The 19,360-nt window shown below is 41.5% G+C and overlaps 1 protein-coding gene across 3 annotated transcripts in view; it reads right to left on the bottom strand.

Annotated features, from left to right (window-relative positions):
* INPP5F (inositol polyphosphate-5-phosphatase F) overlaps positions 1-18,871 on the bottom strand; it is a 45,745-nt gene extending 26,874 nt beyond the window's left edge. The window contains exons 1-2 of one of the 3 annotated variants that reach the window (XM_080401200.1): positions 18,565-18,871; positions 3,383-3,463 (exon numbers count right to left, since the gene is read on the bottom strand). In XM_080401200.1, coding sequence (XP_080257326.1) covers positions 3,383-3,463; positions 18,565-18,661 — 178 coding nt within the window. In that variant the 5' untranslated portion in view covers positions 18,662-18,871. Of the gene's footprint in view, positions 1-3,382; positions 3,464-9,693; positions 9,746-17,991; positions 18,515-18,564 lie in introns of those variants that run through there. The other 2 variants (XM_080401201.1, XM_080401202.1) reach the window with 2 other exon arrangements.
* Positions 18,872-19,360: the final 489 nt, after the last annotated feature.

The raw sequence follows: 19,360 nt of genomic DNA, 5'->3' as shown, positions 1-19,360 counted from the left end.
GCAAGAGATCTGCTTGCCTCTATCTGGCAAGATCACACAGAGGTAATTTTAATTGTGCACCAGTACCAAGAAGATGCACGGTGTTCTGCTTCAGTAACTTATCTCGACAACACATCCTAAACTCCCTCTCTTTCTATTCCCATTTTTACTCCACATTTTCTTACAAGTCATCTTGGGATGGGCCAGAAAAAGTTAAGAGACCATATCCTTGCATTCTGAAATTCAATTAAGGTTTTGTTGTTCAGGGGTTTTTTTTGGCTGGGTTCCCCCCACCCAAAAAAAATAAAATCATCTTAATGTTAAAGAAGACTAAGTATTAAGGAAGAATCAAATGATACTTCAAGTAGATTTTCATCTCCAGTGTGAGTGTGCAGTTATGTCCAAATGTACAACTGACCCTCTCACGGCAAAAATTCTTCAAAGAACTGAAAAATAAACCCTGTAATATTGGCTAGCTGGTTTCTACAAGGCTGCTTCCCTGCCACAGAAGCTTTCCTACAAATTCTCCTGTACTAGGCCAGCAATAAAATCAGCAAGATTAAGAGTAAGTTAAATCCCATCCCTAGTTACAGGAATTTGGCAATGGTATTTCAATGCTAAGTTAAGGACAGCCCAAGACTGACCAGAGGGATATTTCAAGGTCATTTTAGGACTACTGCAGCACTCTTGCATTAAGAAAATCTTTCAAGCATTTATGCCCAAGACATTAAAGTGCGTATAAGGCTTAGTGACAGCTTTAGAGCACATAGGTAGGAACTTCAATACCTAAAAGTATTTGAAGTTTCCTGTATTAGTCGGGATGTGCTAAACATTTTTGAAAACATACCAGTACTTCTTTCCAAGAATAGCTAATAGCAAGGTTCTGAGATGGACAAGCCCATCCAGGACTCTAGTTAACCAACAGAGCTTCACATTAAGTTTTCTGATCCTTATAATCTGGGGACAGGGGAAGAGAAATCAGACCAGCAAGTCCTCCTGCTGCTCTGGAGGAAAAGCATTTCACCCAGCTTCTGCAGCACAGTGCTCTTACTAAGTCCAGAGATAATGGTCCAGCAATGTTAAATATTTATAAAACTGCTGCTGATAAAGTTTCCAGGTGACAAAGATTGATACAAGAATAAGTAATGAAGACAGGTTACTGTTACAGAGTGCTAGATGATTCAGCTAGAGTATAACACAAAACTACACTTGAATAAGCTCAAGTGAGATTTCATTGATGAGAACAGGTTTCAATTGACTATGTAAGACATCTCAGTCAGACCTCTTGTTTCGCCTGAAGCCCAACAGAGAATACTCAACAACTGTCAGCAAATTCAAGGGAACAGCAGTTCTCAGCAGAAGACTAAGGATAAATAGCTAGAGACTGTATCTTTCTTCAGACATTTCATGGTAGAAAATAATGTCTGTTTACCGGACCGTTGCATCGCTAAACACCAGATTATCTACAACAAGAAGGGACAGTCTGTGAACAGTTTGCGATGGTATCATCTAAACCAGGCAGAGAGGTAACAGAACGCTTCCACTGGCCTAAGCAGCAACTGAATGAAGTGCCTGGATGAGCATAATTGATTCAGTAGCTCCACAGGACACATGGAAAGAAGACTAGATATCAGGCTTATTACCTGATAATCTTAATTTACTTGCCAACAGAAAGCTGGCACCCATTGAAGCGTCACATGCTGGGGAAAGTTCCAACTCTGCTTTCATAAGCAGAGGAAGTGCCTCACAATAAGCACACATGCAAGGATAATCGGTTGCCAAAACATACTAGACCTTCCAGAAAGCATGTGACAACGTCTCCCCTTCAAAAGCTTTTATACTAGACCCCGTGGGGTGGGGGGGGGGGGGGTGGGTGCAGAGGTCTTTGTGTACCTAAGTGCTCGGTTGGGGGACGGACACACACACAAAAAACCACACAAAAACAACCACAAAACCAAACTTACAAAAACACCCCACCAACACACATGCTAAAAAACAATCATTGAGCATTTTCCCACAGGAGAAATAGGGCGTTACTGGAGTTCAGCCATCATTCATCCTGAACACCACATGCTGAATGGCACAGACAACCTAGATGAGGAGAAGAGAAAGTGAGATGGCAGTCTGAACCACTGTGTATCATCAGACCTGAAAAGCGATGGCAGAACAGATCTGTAGGGTGAGCACAGACAAAAATCAGGTGAAATTCAAAGAAGATTAAGTGATGCAACTGGAAAGAAGACACAATCATAAACTTCCTGGAGAGATGGGCTCTGAACTACTATTCTCAGAGAGGAGACCTAGGGGTTACAGTAACTATCGACCCAAGCACTTCCCAGAACTAAATCTGTCATGGCCTCATGCAGTGCTGTACCAGTCCCCATTTTCCTCCCTCCCCTATTGCTAGTATACCACTGCCACCTTGACTTATCTGTTTCTATTCAACAGACCACAAACATCTGATCCATTTCTTAATCCATCCTGCTATCCTGGAACACACTTGAAACTTTACCTGTATTGATCATACTGCCAGGCACTACTTTAAATGCAGGGTCTAAGCATTCACAAAAAGAGCAGCGCACAGTAAGGGAAGCGGAGTTCAACAGCTAGCTTTCCTACCTGTTGGTAAATTGATATCCAGAGTTCTATTGGCAGAAGAATCTTTTTAGAGAATGCTGGTATATATCAAAATAAACATTACAGCTACAGGACTTTGCAGCTGACTAAAGCTAGAAGAGTACTAACCTTATTTGACAAGACAAAATTGCTACAATCAGTTAGAGACAGGCTTAACATTAAATCACACCGCATTCTATGTCTGCTTTCATTTTATAGCAGTGTCTTACATTTAACTACAAATAAGTTTAAGTATTCCTTTTACTTTCAAATAGTCATCTACCAAGGTAGTAATTATTCTTCAGGTTTTCATACAGCATTGAGAATTCAAGCACTATATTTTTGTGAAAACTTCCATCATTAGTTTTTCCACTACATCATAGAAGAACAACAAAAAATCTGCTTGAAAAGTTTATTTAAAAAGGTGCAAGAATTTTATATCTCTCACATGGAGCCTCAGATAGAACTAAAACCACAAATTTCTACTCTTTGTGAATGTGGCTCTCCAGTTTTACATGACAGTGACAAACTAAAATATACGCTGTGAAGTAGAGGAACTAGCATCCACAGCACTTGGGCAAGTTCACACACTTGGGGAGTACTCCTCTGTTGCAAAGAACACTACATAATTCCATTTGAGCTACATAGTATTATCTGTAGTATCACTGACTTTAAAACGAGTGCACTAGCAGAAGAAAAAAAAAAAACACACAGGGGAAAAAAAAAAAAAAAAAAAAAAAAAAAAAAAATCACACATACCACAAACACCCACCAAACAACCACATACCTGTATGAAGCTGAACTTTACCAATGACTCCCTCTACCAGGCCCAGACAAATGGGATTCCAAGCCAAAAGAAGATCAGTGGCTGCAAAACAGAACAAATTCCTGGTTTTTTTAAAGTAAACTCAACAGGACAATTAATTCAGTGATGGTAATTCTCTCCACTTTCCCCACCTCAGAGCAGAAAATCACCATGACTCCTGCAATATGAATAACATATATGCTGTTCTATTTTTGCTTGTTACCAAGTAGCTACGACCAAATTACAAAGTTTCCAATGTAAAACCCTACCCCACATATTTCAGAAAAAAATACATAATTGTTTTGAGCTACTGTAATTCAACTTCATGGAGGCTTAATTCGTCCAATACCCATTAGAATTTGTAACTTAACTGAAATTTTACATGGCTGTAGTGAAATCTAATACAGGTCACTAAGCTAGTTATATAGCTTCAAAAACCTAGCAGAAGTTAACTTTCCGTCCCAGCTCTCTCCTGTTCCTTTCTTAACTACTACGAGTTTCACCTCCTCTTTCTATATACGTGCACACGCACACACTTCCTCTTTTTTTAAAAATTCTCAACAACTATACGGAATATCAAAGAACTAAGTTTTAGGTTTCTGGTTCTCCTACCATGAAGGAATTCCAGTTAAGTATGTAGGAAGTAGGAGAGAAAGCAGGAAGGCAACACCATTAACTGTGTAATCTGTGAAGGGTACTCCTCTCAACATGCATTCAAACCATCACTTGATACAAATCAGTAAGATAGCATAAAGGTGAAGAGTATCCTGTGGTCACACAGATAGACATTGTTGATCCTCAGTAAGAGTTTCTAATAGTGGTGTAGTATCTGTTCAAGAGTTCAAGACTGTGGGAAAAAATAAATTCTGTAAGTCAAGTCTTAAGTGAAAACAAATCCTTAAAAGCTATTAATATCTCTCTCTCTCTAGGAGAGAGCAAACTTGCAAAGGAGAAGGTTTTTCTATACCAAGGACAAAGAGTTTGTTATTATCTACCAAAATTCAACTGTTCCAAGGTGGAAGGGTTTCTCCAGTTTTAATATCCAGACAAATAAAATATGTTTGCTCCCAGTATAAGCAGATGAACATCTGGAAGAACAAACTCAGTATCTTAAGGCTACACATCATCCACCTACACACACTTTATTTATAAGACCTGAGTTTCTTCTTAGAAGTTGGAGATCTGCAGATGACAACTCATACTCTGATTTTTTTCCTACTTATTTCCAAACACTGTGCCCTCCTTGAAGCATTTGTAATTGAGACTTTGCTATTCCAAGAACACACATTTATTCCTAGCTTTCACTATAACATTTACTAGTAAACAATACTCATCTAATTTAATCATTAAATACAAACATTTACATGAGATACAATAGAAATGGTTGAAGTCAGGATAGATCTACATTGATCTTATTTAAATGGGATGTATCACATGTGCTTGTATGCACACCCGCAAGAACTAAGAGCAGATGGTAGCACAATTAAAAACAGTATTTGCAGGAGGCAGTACAGAGCTAAAATTAATATATGTAACCAGGCTGTACCATTTAATGGACTGCATCTGCAGAGAAACTCCTGGTTCTTCCAGTGGTAAGACTGCTACAGACAGTTACTTGGTCTGTACACAGAACATAGTATGAATCATGCTGTAATTCAATGAAGTTCTTAAGGAGACTAATACAGATAGACGGGCATCACAAAGTAACAGTGGCTATGACAGTGGGAACAGCTTCACTTGCCCTCAAACCTTGCTGAAGTACCTAAACTCATCTTGTATCTGCATGCCAAAGAGTTGTGCTCATACAAAACAAGTTCTAGGAACCTGAGATCAGAGTTTCAGTCCAAATAACATGCAAGAGCATCTGTGTGCTGCATGGAAAATCTGTGCTATCACACTTATAGAAAAGAGGATCACAGGTAGCTTTCCTCACTCCAGAATCTTCCACCTTCTTTCCCAGTTCACTCACACAATCCCAGAGTCTTGTCTTCACACCCAGGAATTTTCTACAGCTGTATTGTCTCAGACTTCACGTACTTTTTGCCATCTCTGCAACTGACCTCCACATTCATATTCCACTGTGGGAGCTAGAAACATCAATCAGCCAAAAAAAGCTAGGCACGGGAGGAATTTGAAGAAGCAAACCACTGAAGGCTTGCCATAGCTACTACAAGCTTAGTAATCCAAGATACCATCTCAGTCTCGTTAAACCATTGATTTCCTACTACAACAAGGGATATTAGTGGGAAAGCTCTGGATAGTAAGTGAGGTTTTCTTCTAGTAGCTTACAAGAAAAAAAAAACCAAGAGAACAAGACTTTTTTTATTATAGATATAAGGAAAATATAGTTTAGACTTGCCTGCAAAAGCACTTAAGGAGACTGGCATTGGGAACTGCAGGACTAGTGGGTCTTACGAAGCTGTTTATTAGTTTTGTGGGTTACTCTGACATATGTAGCCCTAGACATAATCATACACAATGTCCAAGACTTCTACAGGAATACTTCTCCCCAGTAGGAGAACTGACTCTAAACTTTGAGTCCTATGTTCACTTAAAGTATAGATGAGCTTTAGGAAAAAAAATAAATGCATTTGGAGTTAAACACACAATACTTTAAAGACAGCAAATATGGACCCACCAGCTGGGCAGCACTGGCTCTTGAGGTAAGTGTGATTATCAAGCTACTAACAGTGAAAGCTGACTGTTTCAAAGTTTTCCATGGAGAAGGCAGGGCACAGGGAAAAAAAAAAAAAGGCACATATTTAGCAACACTTGAGGAAATTAACTTTTTTTTTCAATGTCCAAGAAAACCTAAATGCAAAGAAGTTTACAGGAGAAACACCTGTAGACTGTGAAAAAAATACTAATTGTGGAATCACACTGACTTTTTGGTGACAGTATCACAGGATTATTTTTCTTACACTTGGAAAATTCTCTAGAAATAGTCTATAAAAAAGTATGTGTGACAGCACAGAAGAAAGCTAGTTGTTTAAACTAAATAAAACACGCCTGGTTCTGACCTGATCAGAACTTTGGTCCTCAGTCTCCTGTGCAACAGCCATAGCTCAACTCAAAGTCAACACCCCATCTGATGGATAAACATCACTACAGTAAATACCGATATGAACCTCTTGCTCTTGAGGAGTACATTTCCAGAGTGTAAGATGGATGAACCAAATTAAAAGGTTTAACTATAATTCACCCACCCACCCCCAAAGAATAGGGGCTTTCATGTTGAGTGTGGTTCTATTTATTCTGTTTTGGAAGAAGGTATCTCCAACTTGTGGCTAATACTGTAAAATTGTTCCAGACTGTTCACTTGCAGTCATTTAGTCTGCCTGGCAATTCCGGCAGCAGCTATCTTCGGCCACCATCTTGTACCTTTGAAAACTATAAACGACTTAATCTTTGCTTATCTAACAATTCTAAATATACAGAGATCGAAGAAAGCTAACTGCAAACCTGTCAGAGATTAGTCTTTAACTGTAAAATACAGCAGAATTTAAAAGGCAGTGTAAGTTGATAGACAGTGATACATGTTACAGATTGTATTTATATTTTTTAAAGCCAAGGGGGAAAAAGTAACCATACAAAACAAAACTGAAAATCCTCATTTAAAAGTTTTCAGGTAAGAGACATGCAGCCACATTTCTGAATGCTGAAACAACACATGGCAAGTCTGAACATTTATTTCCCCCCCCCCCCTTTTTTTTTTTTAAAGAAATGTCTTATTAAGAAGAATTAACTACCACAAGGCTCTATCGAAGGAAACACTGGACCTTCCTCTACTCCACAATAAGACTGAATGCTTTTGAGATATAATCTGAAATACAATTTATCAATACCACTACTCTTGTTTCCCCACACTAACCCATCTTCCTATAGACACACTATTAGTCTAGTGATCTCTTGAAACTCAAGACAGTCAGGAATAAAGACCTTAGAACCTGAAACTGCAGAGCAGTGTTGTTAAAACAGGCTTCTGACAGTACTGTGCTGGTGATAATGAGCACTGTCAAAATAGCCCTTGTCCATCGAAGCCAAAAGTAGGAAGCTATGTACAGACAAAGTCACTATATGCAGCAAGCTGAACCCCATGGAAGATCTTCCCTGACTCGGAGAGTTCTCCGGTGTCCTCAGTATGTTTTAATTTTTAAAGTATTGCCAGGGTTTGATAAGCCTTAACACATGCCCTTAATACTCTGACATATGTACTTGCCTACCAAGTTTTCATTCCCAAGTACAAAATTGTTCATTCTTTCCCTTATCCCACTAACTAAATTCCAGCTATTGAAATAAGCATTGCTGCTTTTTGCTGCTTCCCGTCAGAGATTAACGAGCGCTGAGGACATGCTGCCCTGCACAGTGATGGTATCAGCATTGTAGTTGCAGCACAATAGAGCTTCCGTCACAAATTCAGAACAAAACCAGCTTTGATGCCATTACTTCCACCGGCACCCCTCACAGCTTACAGCAGTGATGTAGGGCCACGCAAGGACAGATGAAGTTTCTTTAATTCTTTGTATTTGCACTAATGTAACCCTGAAAAAGGTGATACAAAAACAACTTGGAAAAGCATCAAAAGCCAAAACTGCTTTCTAGCTGTTTCTCCAGTCTACCACCAGCAGAGTTGATCCTAGGTCAGGCACAAATTCTGATAAGAAAACAAACCGCTGCTTTGAGATAAGCCACTTGCTCAACACTGAATTACTCCAGGCAGTCTGAAGAGTGTACAGAGGCAGGCTATCAGCTTCCTCTGGGGAGGCAGCACAAAAAAAAAAAAAAAAAAAAAAAAAAAAAGATTTCATTTGTAGTCACTGGAATCCAGGCCTTACTACTGACAGGCTGCTTGGTTCATCCATCGAATAGCTCTAACTACTTATCTTCCAGTTTTGCTGTAGTTCAGGGAGCATACTCCTCTTACCTTCCTCAAACTTTGCTGGCTTTCAGGAACGGACCTTGGCTAGAAGGTGTTACACTGAGTACACTGACAGGAAAAAACATACAAAACTTCACTGAACTTCAAGCTCACTTTATATATAAGGGGATAAACACAGACAGAAATGGATACTATTTTTCAAAAATTCTTTCCTCCTGACAGACCTCCCACAATCATTCCCACCATTCAATACAAGTGATAGGCATTCATATATAAAAAGTTAAAGCTGAGAACATTGTAAATAGCCAAAGTAAATCTTTCAGCTTTGCTAATGTAACTTTTGACAGCTGGTATTAACTTTCAGGAGAAAACTTCAATACTATTTTTACATAGATTTGTGATTATTTTTTTTCTTTAAATTGTGCCTGCTTTAGATCAAAGACAACTACAAGACTTTATTAGCACTGTTCAGCCCTTATGACCTCTTCTGGGTTTTCAGAAGAAAGTCTGCCTCCAAGTTCCAGTTCATCATTGAATAGTGCTCTGAAATATTAGCCAGGATTAAGAGATTACGAATTAACTGGGAAGACTTAAAGAGTATAAACTTGAACCTCCTTCTCTTTTAGGAAATAAAGTACTACTTATGCAAACAAAACTTAGGCTAATTAAGTATTTTTAGCACAGATTTCTAAATTTATATTTAAGCTACTATAATTGCAGAAAGATGTAGTATTAAGATATTTAGTATTACAAGTACAAGCTCTTAATTGTCATGAAGCGTTAACTTTATTTAGTTGCATATCCTCCCCCAAACTTTGAACAAGTTATCCCTTCAGCTAATCACCTGTTTTAATTATCTTTGTCATTTATACAGCTTGCTCTGCCTTTGTCATAGTCTTGAGAACCCTCGGTCACTTATAATTGAAATGCTTTTGCTCTGAGAGAAATTAAACTACAACTACTCCAACCTGACACACACACAGGCACCTTAAGCAGCCTACACTAGGAGGATTTCAAAAAAAATCCATTAGTCTTCTCATTGCTACTACACCTCACAGCCTGGCTGCAAAGCCTGCTTATCCTCCAACAATGAGAAGCACCTTTTCTAAACAGTAATTCAATGCAAGTTTCTTACAGAGTGCCTGCCTCAGCTACAGAAGCACACACGATGAAGTACACATCTACCTGCTTGTGTCTAGGAAAAATGAAATGGTTATTTAGTTTCTTTGGACACTTCCCTTCAATATCTCAAAGTCAGCCTAGATGAACAGGAACAGTTCAAGCACAATTCAGGTTGTATAGTGACAGATTTAAAGCGGTGGGGATGGGGGCATACAAGTCTGTATTATTGCTGCAAAAGCAGGATGCAAGTCCCAGAGAAAGCACCTAACACAAATGAAACCCAACTACTCACTTTGATAAAGAACACTTCTTTGTATTCTGTTGCAGTCATAAAGTCCCCTGAGTCACCAGGCACTGCTAGGGAAATGTAAAAACACATGGAAAATGTTCAGTTGTCTGGAGAGTATCCAGCATTACAAGTAATTGCACAAGGAACTCCAGTACTAGAAGTGGTAACAAACTGCTGTTACCAGTTGTTGTCACCAGATGAAACTTCTCCCCTCCAAACAGAATTTGAGCCTGTAGATCAGTGGTCTCCAAACTTATTTTTAATCACACACCACACCAGTGAAAAGATATTTTAGCATGCACCCCAGATACATGTACATTTACTTACAGATCAGATACATGTCCTACTGTACTAATATCACATACATAATATATAAACACAAAAATAGGAGTTTTAAATGGATTAAATAAAGATAAAATAAACAGTATTTTAAAATTATTAATGGTACAAAATACTTTCTTCCCACACCCCAATGAACTGTCTTCTACACCCTCACGAGATGTGCACCCTATTTTAGACACCACTGCTGTAGGTGGCTAAATGCGTGCCACAAGCTGTTAAATGCATTTCAACCACCTGAAATTTGAATCACCTCCTCAGCCCTCCCACAAACCTGTAAATACCATTCAGACAAGTGACCAGCAGTGACTCTTAAAATGCAAGTAGGCACTAAGCCGCTGAAGCTCAGTGGTTCTGGGTGTTTTTTTTATTTTGGAATTTCAATTTATTCTTCTACACTGCTCAAGTCCTCTACTAGCACACACATAGTTTCTCAGAAAACACTAAGGTAAGGAAAGAATATCTTTTATCCATCCAAAAGTAACTGTACTAATTAATATTATTACAGATTAACACACATTCCCACTTCCAGCTGGTATTTCAACAAAGCTCAAGTTTGTGGGTATACCCTTAAAGCTAGGAAAGCAGTAGGCTGTCTATATTTTCTTTTAATCTTATATACTTTGTAAGAGGGAAATTATCAGAAAGGCAAGAGTTTTTATTCAAACCTACTTACAAAACTGTCAGCCTAAACACTATGTTCACTCATTCTGAAGATATGCAGTTTTAAAATTTTGCTCAACAGTTACAGCTATATCCTAAAGAGAATGCAAGAAAGCTACCCCATCCTCAAAAGATTTGTGATTACATTAATTAAAAAAGATAAACATTGAGCAGAAGTATGTCACAATTATGAAAAAGTTTTATTTATCACTGAACTGATGTTAATGCTTCCTAAGCACCATGAGAGAAAGGTTTTCCTTCGCTGTCATTTTCTTTTCATTCCATAATTAACTTTCCTCTCTGACTGCCCAACTAATCAAATTCAAAGCAGAAAAAAATTATGGATTGGGAACAACCAATTCAAACACAAAATAAGAGAGTTATACTCAAAACTTGACATGTGTTTTGGGAACAGAAAGTAAAGGATTTCATGCCACACATAGCTTTTTTTTTTTTTTTTAACTGTTGGGGAAAAATTGACTAATCAACTGACAAGAAGCAATATATCATTCAAACACCACTGGAAGACATAGAATCACTGAACGGTTTGGGTTGGAAGGGACCTTAAAGACCATCCCAGTCCACCCCCCACCACAGGCAGGGACACCTGCCACCAGACCAGTTGCCCCCTGCCCCATCCAGCCCGGCCTTGAGCACCCCCAGGGATGGGGCATGTACCACCTCTCTGGACAGCCTGTGCCAGCGCCTCACCACCCTCAGGGGAAGAATTTCTCCCTAGTATCTAATCTCAGTGTCCCCTCTTTCAGCTTAAAGCCATTCCCCCTTGTCCTGTCACCACACATCCTTGTAACAAGCCCCTCCCCAGCTTTCCTGTCGGCCCCTTTAGGTGCTGGGAGCTGCCCTAAGGTCTCCCCGGAGCCTTCTCTTCTCCGGGCTGAGCAACCCCAGCTCTCCGGTCATCTTCGTGGCCTCCCCTGGTCACATCAGCGTAGGGAAAAACTTAAACATTAGTCATATGTGGGAAAGTTGCTGGTTTTCCTAAACTGAGAAACAGACAAGGAGAAAACAAACTGGAAGTTAACAATTAATGACAGATCAGCACATTTGCCACTTACATTTTGCAACTACCTCTTGGGCAAGGTCATATACTTCTAAATTTGCTCAGAATTCTGTTTTGCACAGTGCTGGCACTTTATACCATTTATTTCAGCATCTCAGTATGATCTTGCCTACGATCCCTAACATTTTATCAGAAATAAAGACTTACTACAGTACTCAAAATAGACCATAAGTTTTCACACTCAAAATGCCTTGTTTTCAGTTTTTCAAAGACACAATGAACACTGTTTCAGGGCTTCCACTCAAGTAAGATTTCTCCCTTATAAGGAAAACCTAAGTGTTCAAATGGAACTCAATTATTTTCAATTCAGCTTTCAGGGGAAAAAAAAAACCAAACACAACCAACCTCTCTCATGTTTTATTGGGGGAGGAATTACAGATGTTTGGAACAAGAATATAAAACTGATCATTGAGTATCAATGTTCCTGTTTACTAAAGCAAAGCTTTCATAAAAAAAAGGGTTTTGCACTATTTCCAAATTCCTTCCCTAGAAATCTGCCCAACTTCTTCTCTTCTTGACACTCCATTCCTATTAGCTTCCTATGAAGACCTGTGAAATGCAATGATTTTGACAAAGAAGGATATAATTAGAATATGATCAGCTGATAGAAGTGATGACTATCAGCTGGAAGCCTTAACTCCACAGACAGGAATCCGAGCACTTCACAAAAGGTTTAAGCAGAGGGAGAAGAAAAAACCTGCAAATACCCATAGGAACATCCCTCCTCAATGGACTGTTTTCATGTTCTATCTTACAACAAGTATTGTCTCCTGGGTAAGTTTTCTGCAAATGATTCTTGTAAGAATAAGTGATATGGCTAAACCACAACTGAAGATAAACTGGGAAAAGGTGGTTGTTGTTGTTTAATAAATAGGAGAGCGGGTTTTCAAGAAATACAGATTTACTTGTGCATGTGAATTTCTTAATTAGAGTAACCATACACACTTTTATAACAAATCCAGAACAGTTGATGAACTACTATAAATGCGATTTTAAGAAGTTTAACACTTGATGAGAAGCAAATTTTGAATTACCCAATTTGTATCTTTTTCTCTCAAAACCTCTACGTATATTAAAAATTCACGTTCTTTATAACATGAATCATGAAACCTCTGAACACTGACAAAAAAAAAAACCCTCTTGTCACTAGTCACAAATCTTTGAGACATCTGAGGGGAAAAAAGTACAGTCTGCCAAACTGTGAGCCTTGAGTCTTAATACACAGCCCTAGCATAATGGTTTTCTGAAACACATATTCAATATTTAATAAAGCTACAAATTGAGACCTGTTTGATATTGCACTGAAGAACTTGCTTCTAAAAGAAAATTCCAAACCATCTGAGAAGTCTCACAGTTTGAGGGAAGTATTTAGTGGAAGTTACTGTTAAGTCCTTTGACATCTCAGGGCTCCTGGTGGACCTCCCATACAGCACAGCAGTCTGGAAGCGAATCAAGAGAAAACATTCTCTTGTTTTCAGCCTCACTCTTTTGTTACCAGCAAGCAGCCCACTGCCCACCACATCACTTCCTAAAGTCACCCAATGCCGTCTGGTCTTAAATTTACACCCTCCAGCTTAAACTACAGCATTAACCATTCTTTCTGTGGCATAACTTCAGCAACATAAGGTCTCTTCTGCATGCTTAATAGTATCAATTAAAGACCATTAAAATAATTTAAAAAAGAAATCACATTCCAATCAACAATAGTTGTTTTGAAAGAACGTAAGTGGCATAAGAACACAAATGGTCACCTTTTCCTACAGTTCAGTTGAAAACTTAAGTCACTTAAAATGTTAATGTTTCTTTACACATACAACTGAAATATCACCCACACTGTTAAACTGTGAAAGAACCTAGTAAGAACAACAGTATTCACAGATCAAAAAACCACAAGACATTGATACAGATGCAAACCCTTCTTAGTTTAAAGGCTGCTACCTGTCAGTGCCTTCTAAGTATTTCAGTTGCAGTTACTGTGCCATTTCCTATTCATTATTTAGTTAATACTAGCCCAAAGACATTGACCTCTGTAGCAAAATATAAACCACAAAAATCCACCTGAATTACAGATCCACTTTAATTGCGGGGGGGGGGGGGGGGGGGGGGGGCGAGGATGTCCAGGAGCAACAGCATATCAAACTTAAGAGGTTTTTCATGTATTTATTTCAAACCTGAAATTTTTTCAGTGTGAGCAGTAATTCCAAGTCACCTATGCATTTGAGCTGGGACAAGTTTGCCATTTCCAGATGTCTTGATATAAGGAAAAGGGGAAGAAAAAAAGGGGGGACCAGGAACACTCTTGTTACATTCAACTCATAGTCATCTGCTACTAAGACGCATCAAGAAACCAAAGGAACATCTCACTTCAACATTTATTTAATTTTCACCAGGTTAGGATAGAGCATACTACGACCCACTGAAGTCTCAGGTTTAGGTTTACTATGCTCTGTAAAGAGAATCATGGATGGAATTAAAAAGTAGATCTTAATGAAAGTAGAAAATTTCTCTCTGGTAAAGAAATTTGAGGATCTCACCTCACAGCCAGAAGCTACAAAACTGACTAATGTATGTAATATTCAATCAGATGAGGGGATATACAGCACCCCACTCCTTTCCCCTAGTCATCTCTGCTCTCTTCTGTGAGAGGGTACAAGCAGCAACAGCCATCTAACTGCTCAAGATTTTTTAAGCATACATTCTTGCTGGGTTGCAGCCAATACAGATCAGTTCTGACATCTGGTTTGTCACATACGTCACAAGTATGTTGTGCTGACAGCTAAGTGTACAGAAAAGAGGGAATAGAATGAGCAGGCAAAGGTGAGAAACAGTTCAGCAACCACTGTAGCTAAAGAGTGTCAAAAAACAGTTTGAGGTTCCTTATGAAGTAACTTGAAATAGGGAGGTAATTTTTCTGAAGCTACAACTGCCTTCTCATGAATTCATTTTCCAGAATAGACAGGCAGTTTCAAGACATACTGCTGAAATTCAGGAAGTCCGTTTGGTATGAAATACTTCATTTGGTAGCACGAGTTAGCAGCACTCAGGCCATCATCCCTCAGCACCATGCTTAGGACTGTTCTGTAGTCTTAAACCTACTGATATACCTATTGATACCAGTGGCATTGCTCCTTACGCTATTCATTAGATCAAGGTCTTCACTTGAGCACATACAGGCACTGGACTTCAAACAAAGGAACTGCTCTTCTGCTTCAGTCTACAACCATGAGGAACAGCTCGGGAATTCTGACATGCAATTCCTACATGCCTCCTGTAATGCCTTTGAGGAGTAAGGCAAGCACACGTAGTTAGAATACTAGATGGCCTTACGATTCATGATTCAGAGAAGATTTCACACATCAGACTATGACACCCAACCTGAAATCTGTCCCCTGATCCTCTGAAAATAGTATGGCAACACATCTCATTAAAAGTATTCAAGAGTCATTGCTTTAGTTGCTGATTCACAACCATTTTTAACAGATGAAAATCAGTACTGTAATACTAATTTCCTAAAGCATTTAAAACAAACAAGTGCTCGTTTGGCTGTAGTTACAACTCCAGAGGTAAGGCACACCTTACCACCACCTTACCCTCACAACCCAAGGCAACCAAGTCTTCAGGCATGAAGTCCCCAAAAGCTATGTTATAATAATTCCAGTCTATGTATCACTCCATCTCATGTTTTGGTTTCTTCCCTCCAGGGTGGTGAGAACCAGCATTACTACTAGTACTACTATTCCCAATCCTATTCAATATGGCACTACTGCCCAAAGTATTATTGACAAATACAATGGTAATATAAGTTTTCACCCCATAGTCTCATTCCTTTTTCTGCTGATAAGCAAATTGCAAGAAGTCAGCGTTTTCACTTTTGCTTGTTCCTATATATGTATCTACATGCATATATAAATAAATAATTTATACTAACAATATCAATAAAACAATGTTTGTGATCTGTGTAGAACTACCAATCAGGAACAGCCAAGCCAAGCGTAAACAGAGTAAACCAAGAGTGAAATTCCAATCAAGATCTGACGTAAAATATTTAAAGCACGGGTGAACAACCCATGTTTTTTCACTACACTAAGGAAAAAAGTATACTGTAGACAGCTAAATTCCTAACAAAATCTATGATGCCAAAATGATTCATGGATTTCCTGCAGGTGACTCATTAGTGCTTTCACTTCAGAGAAAAAACCACCAGAAACATCTTGTAAACACAGGCAGACATCCTTTAAACTAGGGCCAGCCTCAGACTTTGTTTACAGCAAATATTTACCAAGTTATTTTTGCTTTTTTTAATTCAAGCTGTTCTCTCCATGATTTGAAGAGGTCACAAATACAGCTTTCAAGATGAGCAGATTTCTGAGCATGCCTTTACAGCTGAAGGAGGAGAGTATTATAGACCTTAGCATCAGCTCTTTAGGTTCAGACCCATCACATCAAGCAGTACTTTGCAAGGTTTGCCAATATTATCTATTTCAACCCCTGAATGTATAAAGATTAATTCAGAACAGCCTCTGTGGGGCAGAATAAAACTGAGGGCTCCAAAACCAAGTGAAGACACAGTTACATTATAGCCTTTTGACAGACTACTAAACATGTCAACAAACACAAGTTATGACTTTGCTTTTTTTAATATGGCACTGACTCATCACACAGTAATCCATTTACTCATATCCGGACAGTGGCCTTGATTATAAATGGTCAAATGTAATAAAATTGTAAACTTAAGGATATCCAGCTTTGTTTTAATACAAGCAAGAGCTACCGATCAAAGAAATACTTCTTGCAAAAGAACTGTTTCTTTCTTGGGCTTACTTTCAACATATTAAGGTATTTCATTTCACAGCCCTAGAGCCCACTTTCAGTAAGATGATCCACAGATAGGGTTGGACAAACAAAACTACAGACATTGAAATGGGAAAGCATGACTAACAATCAAGAGTTTGAAGCAGACTAAGAGAATTCAGTGTCATATTACCTTTCATTAATCTGTAGGTCACATACAATAGGGATCACATGCATACTGACTGAAAATTTAAAGGTAGGCTAAGGACAAAATGCTGCTGAACAGCACGCAGATAAACTGCTGGGCACTGGCAAAGCCTCCATGAAGTTAATGGTCTTCAAAAGAAAAAAAAAAAAAAAAAAAAAAGAAAAAAAATCACAGCAATGGCTGCATGAAAACAAGCAACTGAATGCTTTTAAAATTAAAGCCTTCAAATGCTATCTCCAGAACTGCAGTTCACTAGTCTGCCTTTATTACTCTGGGTCCAGTAAGAGCTTTTATGCCTAGGCAGATGATTACAACCATCGCAAATCTAAAACTGATAGTTGGGGTTTTCCCCTCCCTGTAAAAAACATGTATTCCATTGACTAGCAATATTGTTTGCTAGCATAACATCAAGTATTTTATAAGGCGATTGATAAATCAAAGTGTTACTGGACTTTGAACCATAAGTAAAGCTGCTGGACAACAATCACATTAACTTGAGATGGACTGTAATTTTATCTAAAGGATGCAAACAAGTTGCACTGACAAGACATGACTCAAGTATGAAAACATAGCACAAGAAAGACCAGTATGAAAAACAGTTCTTTGGATAAATACAGATAACAATGGTATTTGATGTTTACATAGAAAGTTCTTCCAGTCAGTCAAAAAAAGCTGAAGAAGCATACTGTACTCAGCCAACCTGGCCATACGCATGCTTAACTGGCTTTTTTGGCGTAACACAGATCCCAGTTTTAGAGAGCTGTAAGTAACATCTGTGGAACCTGTCACACATTTGGTGAAGCATCTAGCTATTTTGAGTATTTTTAACTTCTACACAAGTACACAATGCTCCTTTACATCTAAGCTACATGTATTACTCAAAGCAAGCCGATTTCTAGGGATGGTATTTCATTTTACAGGCACCTTTACTGATTAAGCTCTCCAGCAGGGTCTTGTAATTAGCACTGCTGCAAAATTTCCATTAACATAACTCGGTATATCTGCAGGTTTTGTTCCTACTGCCATCTCTTCAGCCTGACAGGAACACACATCGTCCTCCTCTGCGATTGTCAGCTATGCTACCTATAACCGCTAGAAAAACTGGAGAACATCTCCCAAGTATAGACACCTGTTCAGTTCCTCCTGGAAGGGGGGACCAGGGACTGCGTTTATCCAAAGATGCGCTCACCACTCAGAGACACTTGCAAGCATCACTTACATAAGGCTGGCACCAACACAAGATGGCCCTTCTGATTTACAGATGCTCCCATCACGGTGACCAGATGCCTCCCAACGTTACCGACTACCGGGCTGCGCGGGCAGCCCCAGTGTCGTGCACAAAGATAAACACCCCGCGCAAGGATGCGGACGAACCCGCAGGAGGCGCTTCTCCCGCCGGGCCACCGGCGCCGGGACACGGGTGACCTCCCGCCCCGCGGCTTGGCCCCGCGCACCGGGCACGGCGGCGGCCCGGGCTCGCCCCGCGGGGGCTGAGGGGAGGCGGCCGGTCCCGCCCGCGGAGGGCCGAGCTCCGCAGGACCGACCGCCGGCGTACGAGCCCCGCCGCCCCCTCCCGCCCTCAGCCGCGGCTCGGCACCGCTGCCCGCCGCGGTCCCCTCAGGGGGCAGCGCCGCCGCCCTTCCCCTCAGCGCGCTGCCACGGGTCCCTCCCGCCAGCGGCCCCCGGCGAGGGCGCCCCGGGCGGGTGGGTCGCGGCCCGCCTTGCCTCACACAGGAAGCGGGCACGGAGGCGCGCCCCGCCGGCCCCAGCAGCCCCGGCCCCGGGGGCTCACCGGCTCTCAGCTGCAGGCTGCCGTCCCGCCGGCTGCACCACAGCGCCCGCTCCCCGCTCTGCAGGATGTAGTGGTCCTTGGCTTGGAACAGCTCCATCCCCGCACGCCGCCGCCCTCCGTGCCGCCGCCGGGAGTGAGGGAGGGTGGGTGGGTGAGCGGGGCGCTCCCGCCGCTCCGCAGCCGCGCGGCTCCCGCGCGCGCACGCCGGGCCGAAAGTGGGAGGGCCGGGCTGGGGCGCGCTCCCGAGCCGAACGCGGGGGCGCGCAGGCGCGCTGCCGCAGGGAGCCCAGCGGGTCCCGGCCAAGGGCGCTTCCTCGGCCGGCTGGGCACGAACCGCGGTTCCGGCCCCGCCGCCGCACGTGACGCTGCCCGTCAATGCCTCGCTGCGCGCTTAAAGGAGGAACGCGGCGGTGGGCGGGGCTTGCGAGGGGCGGGGCTCCCGCTGCTGCCCGCCCCCCGGCGCTCCCTTCAGGCCGCTGCCCTCAGCTGGGGCCCGCAGGGGCAGCGGGAAGGGGGGGGGGGGGACCGGGCTGAGGCGCAGCGGTGAGGGGGGAGGTGGGGGTGGTGACGGTGAACGGTGGCACTGCCCTCTCCGCCGCCGCGGGGGAAACCGGCAACAACCGCCGGGACGGGCTGGGGCTGTGGGAGAGGCGCGTACCGTCCCCTCAGCGCCGGCGCTGCCCAGCCTCGTCGCTCTCCCGCCGGGGGCGAGGGCAGCCCGGCCTGGCTCCCGGGTGGCCCCCGCGCTCCTCGGCCCGCGCTCGCCGGTTGCTGGGGCCTGGAGGGGCGCCGGGCC

The sequence above is a fragment of the Falco punctatus genome (genome assembly GCF_963210335.1).
Source record: "Falco punctatus genome assembly, chromosome: 9".
In the NCBI taxonomy this organism is placed as follows: domain Eukaryota; kingdom Metazoa; phylum Chordata; class Aves; order Falconiformes; family Falconidae; genus Falco; species Falco punctatus.
This window is presented reverse-complemented; position numbering and strand designations above follow the sequence as displayed.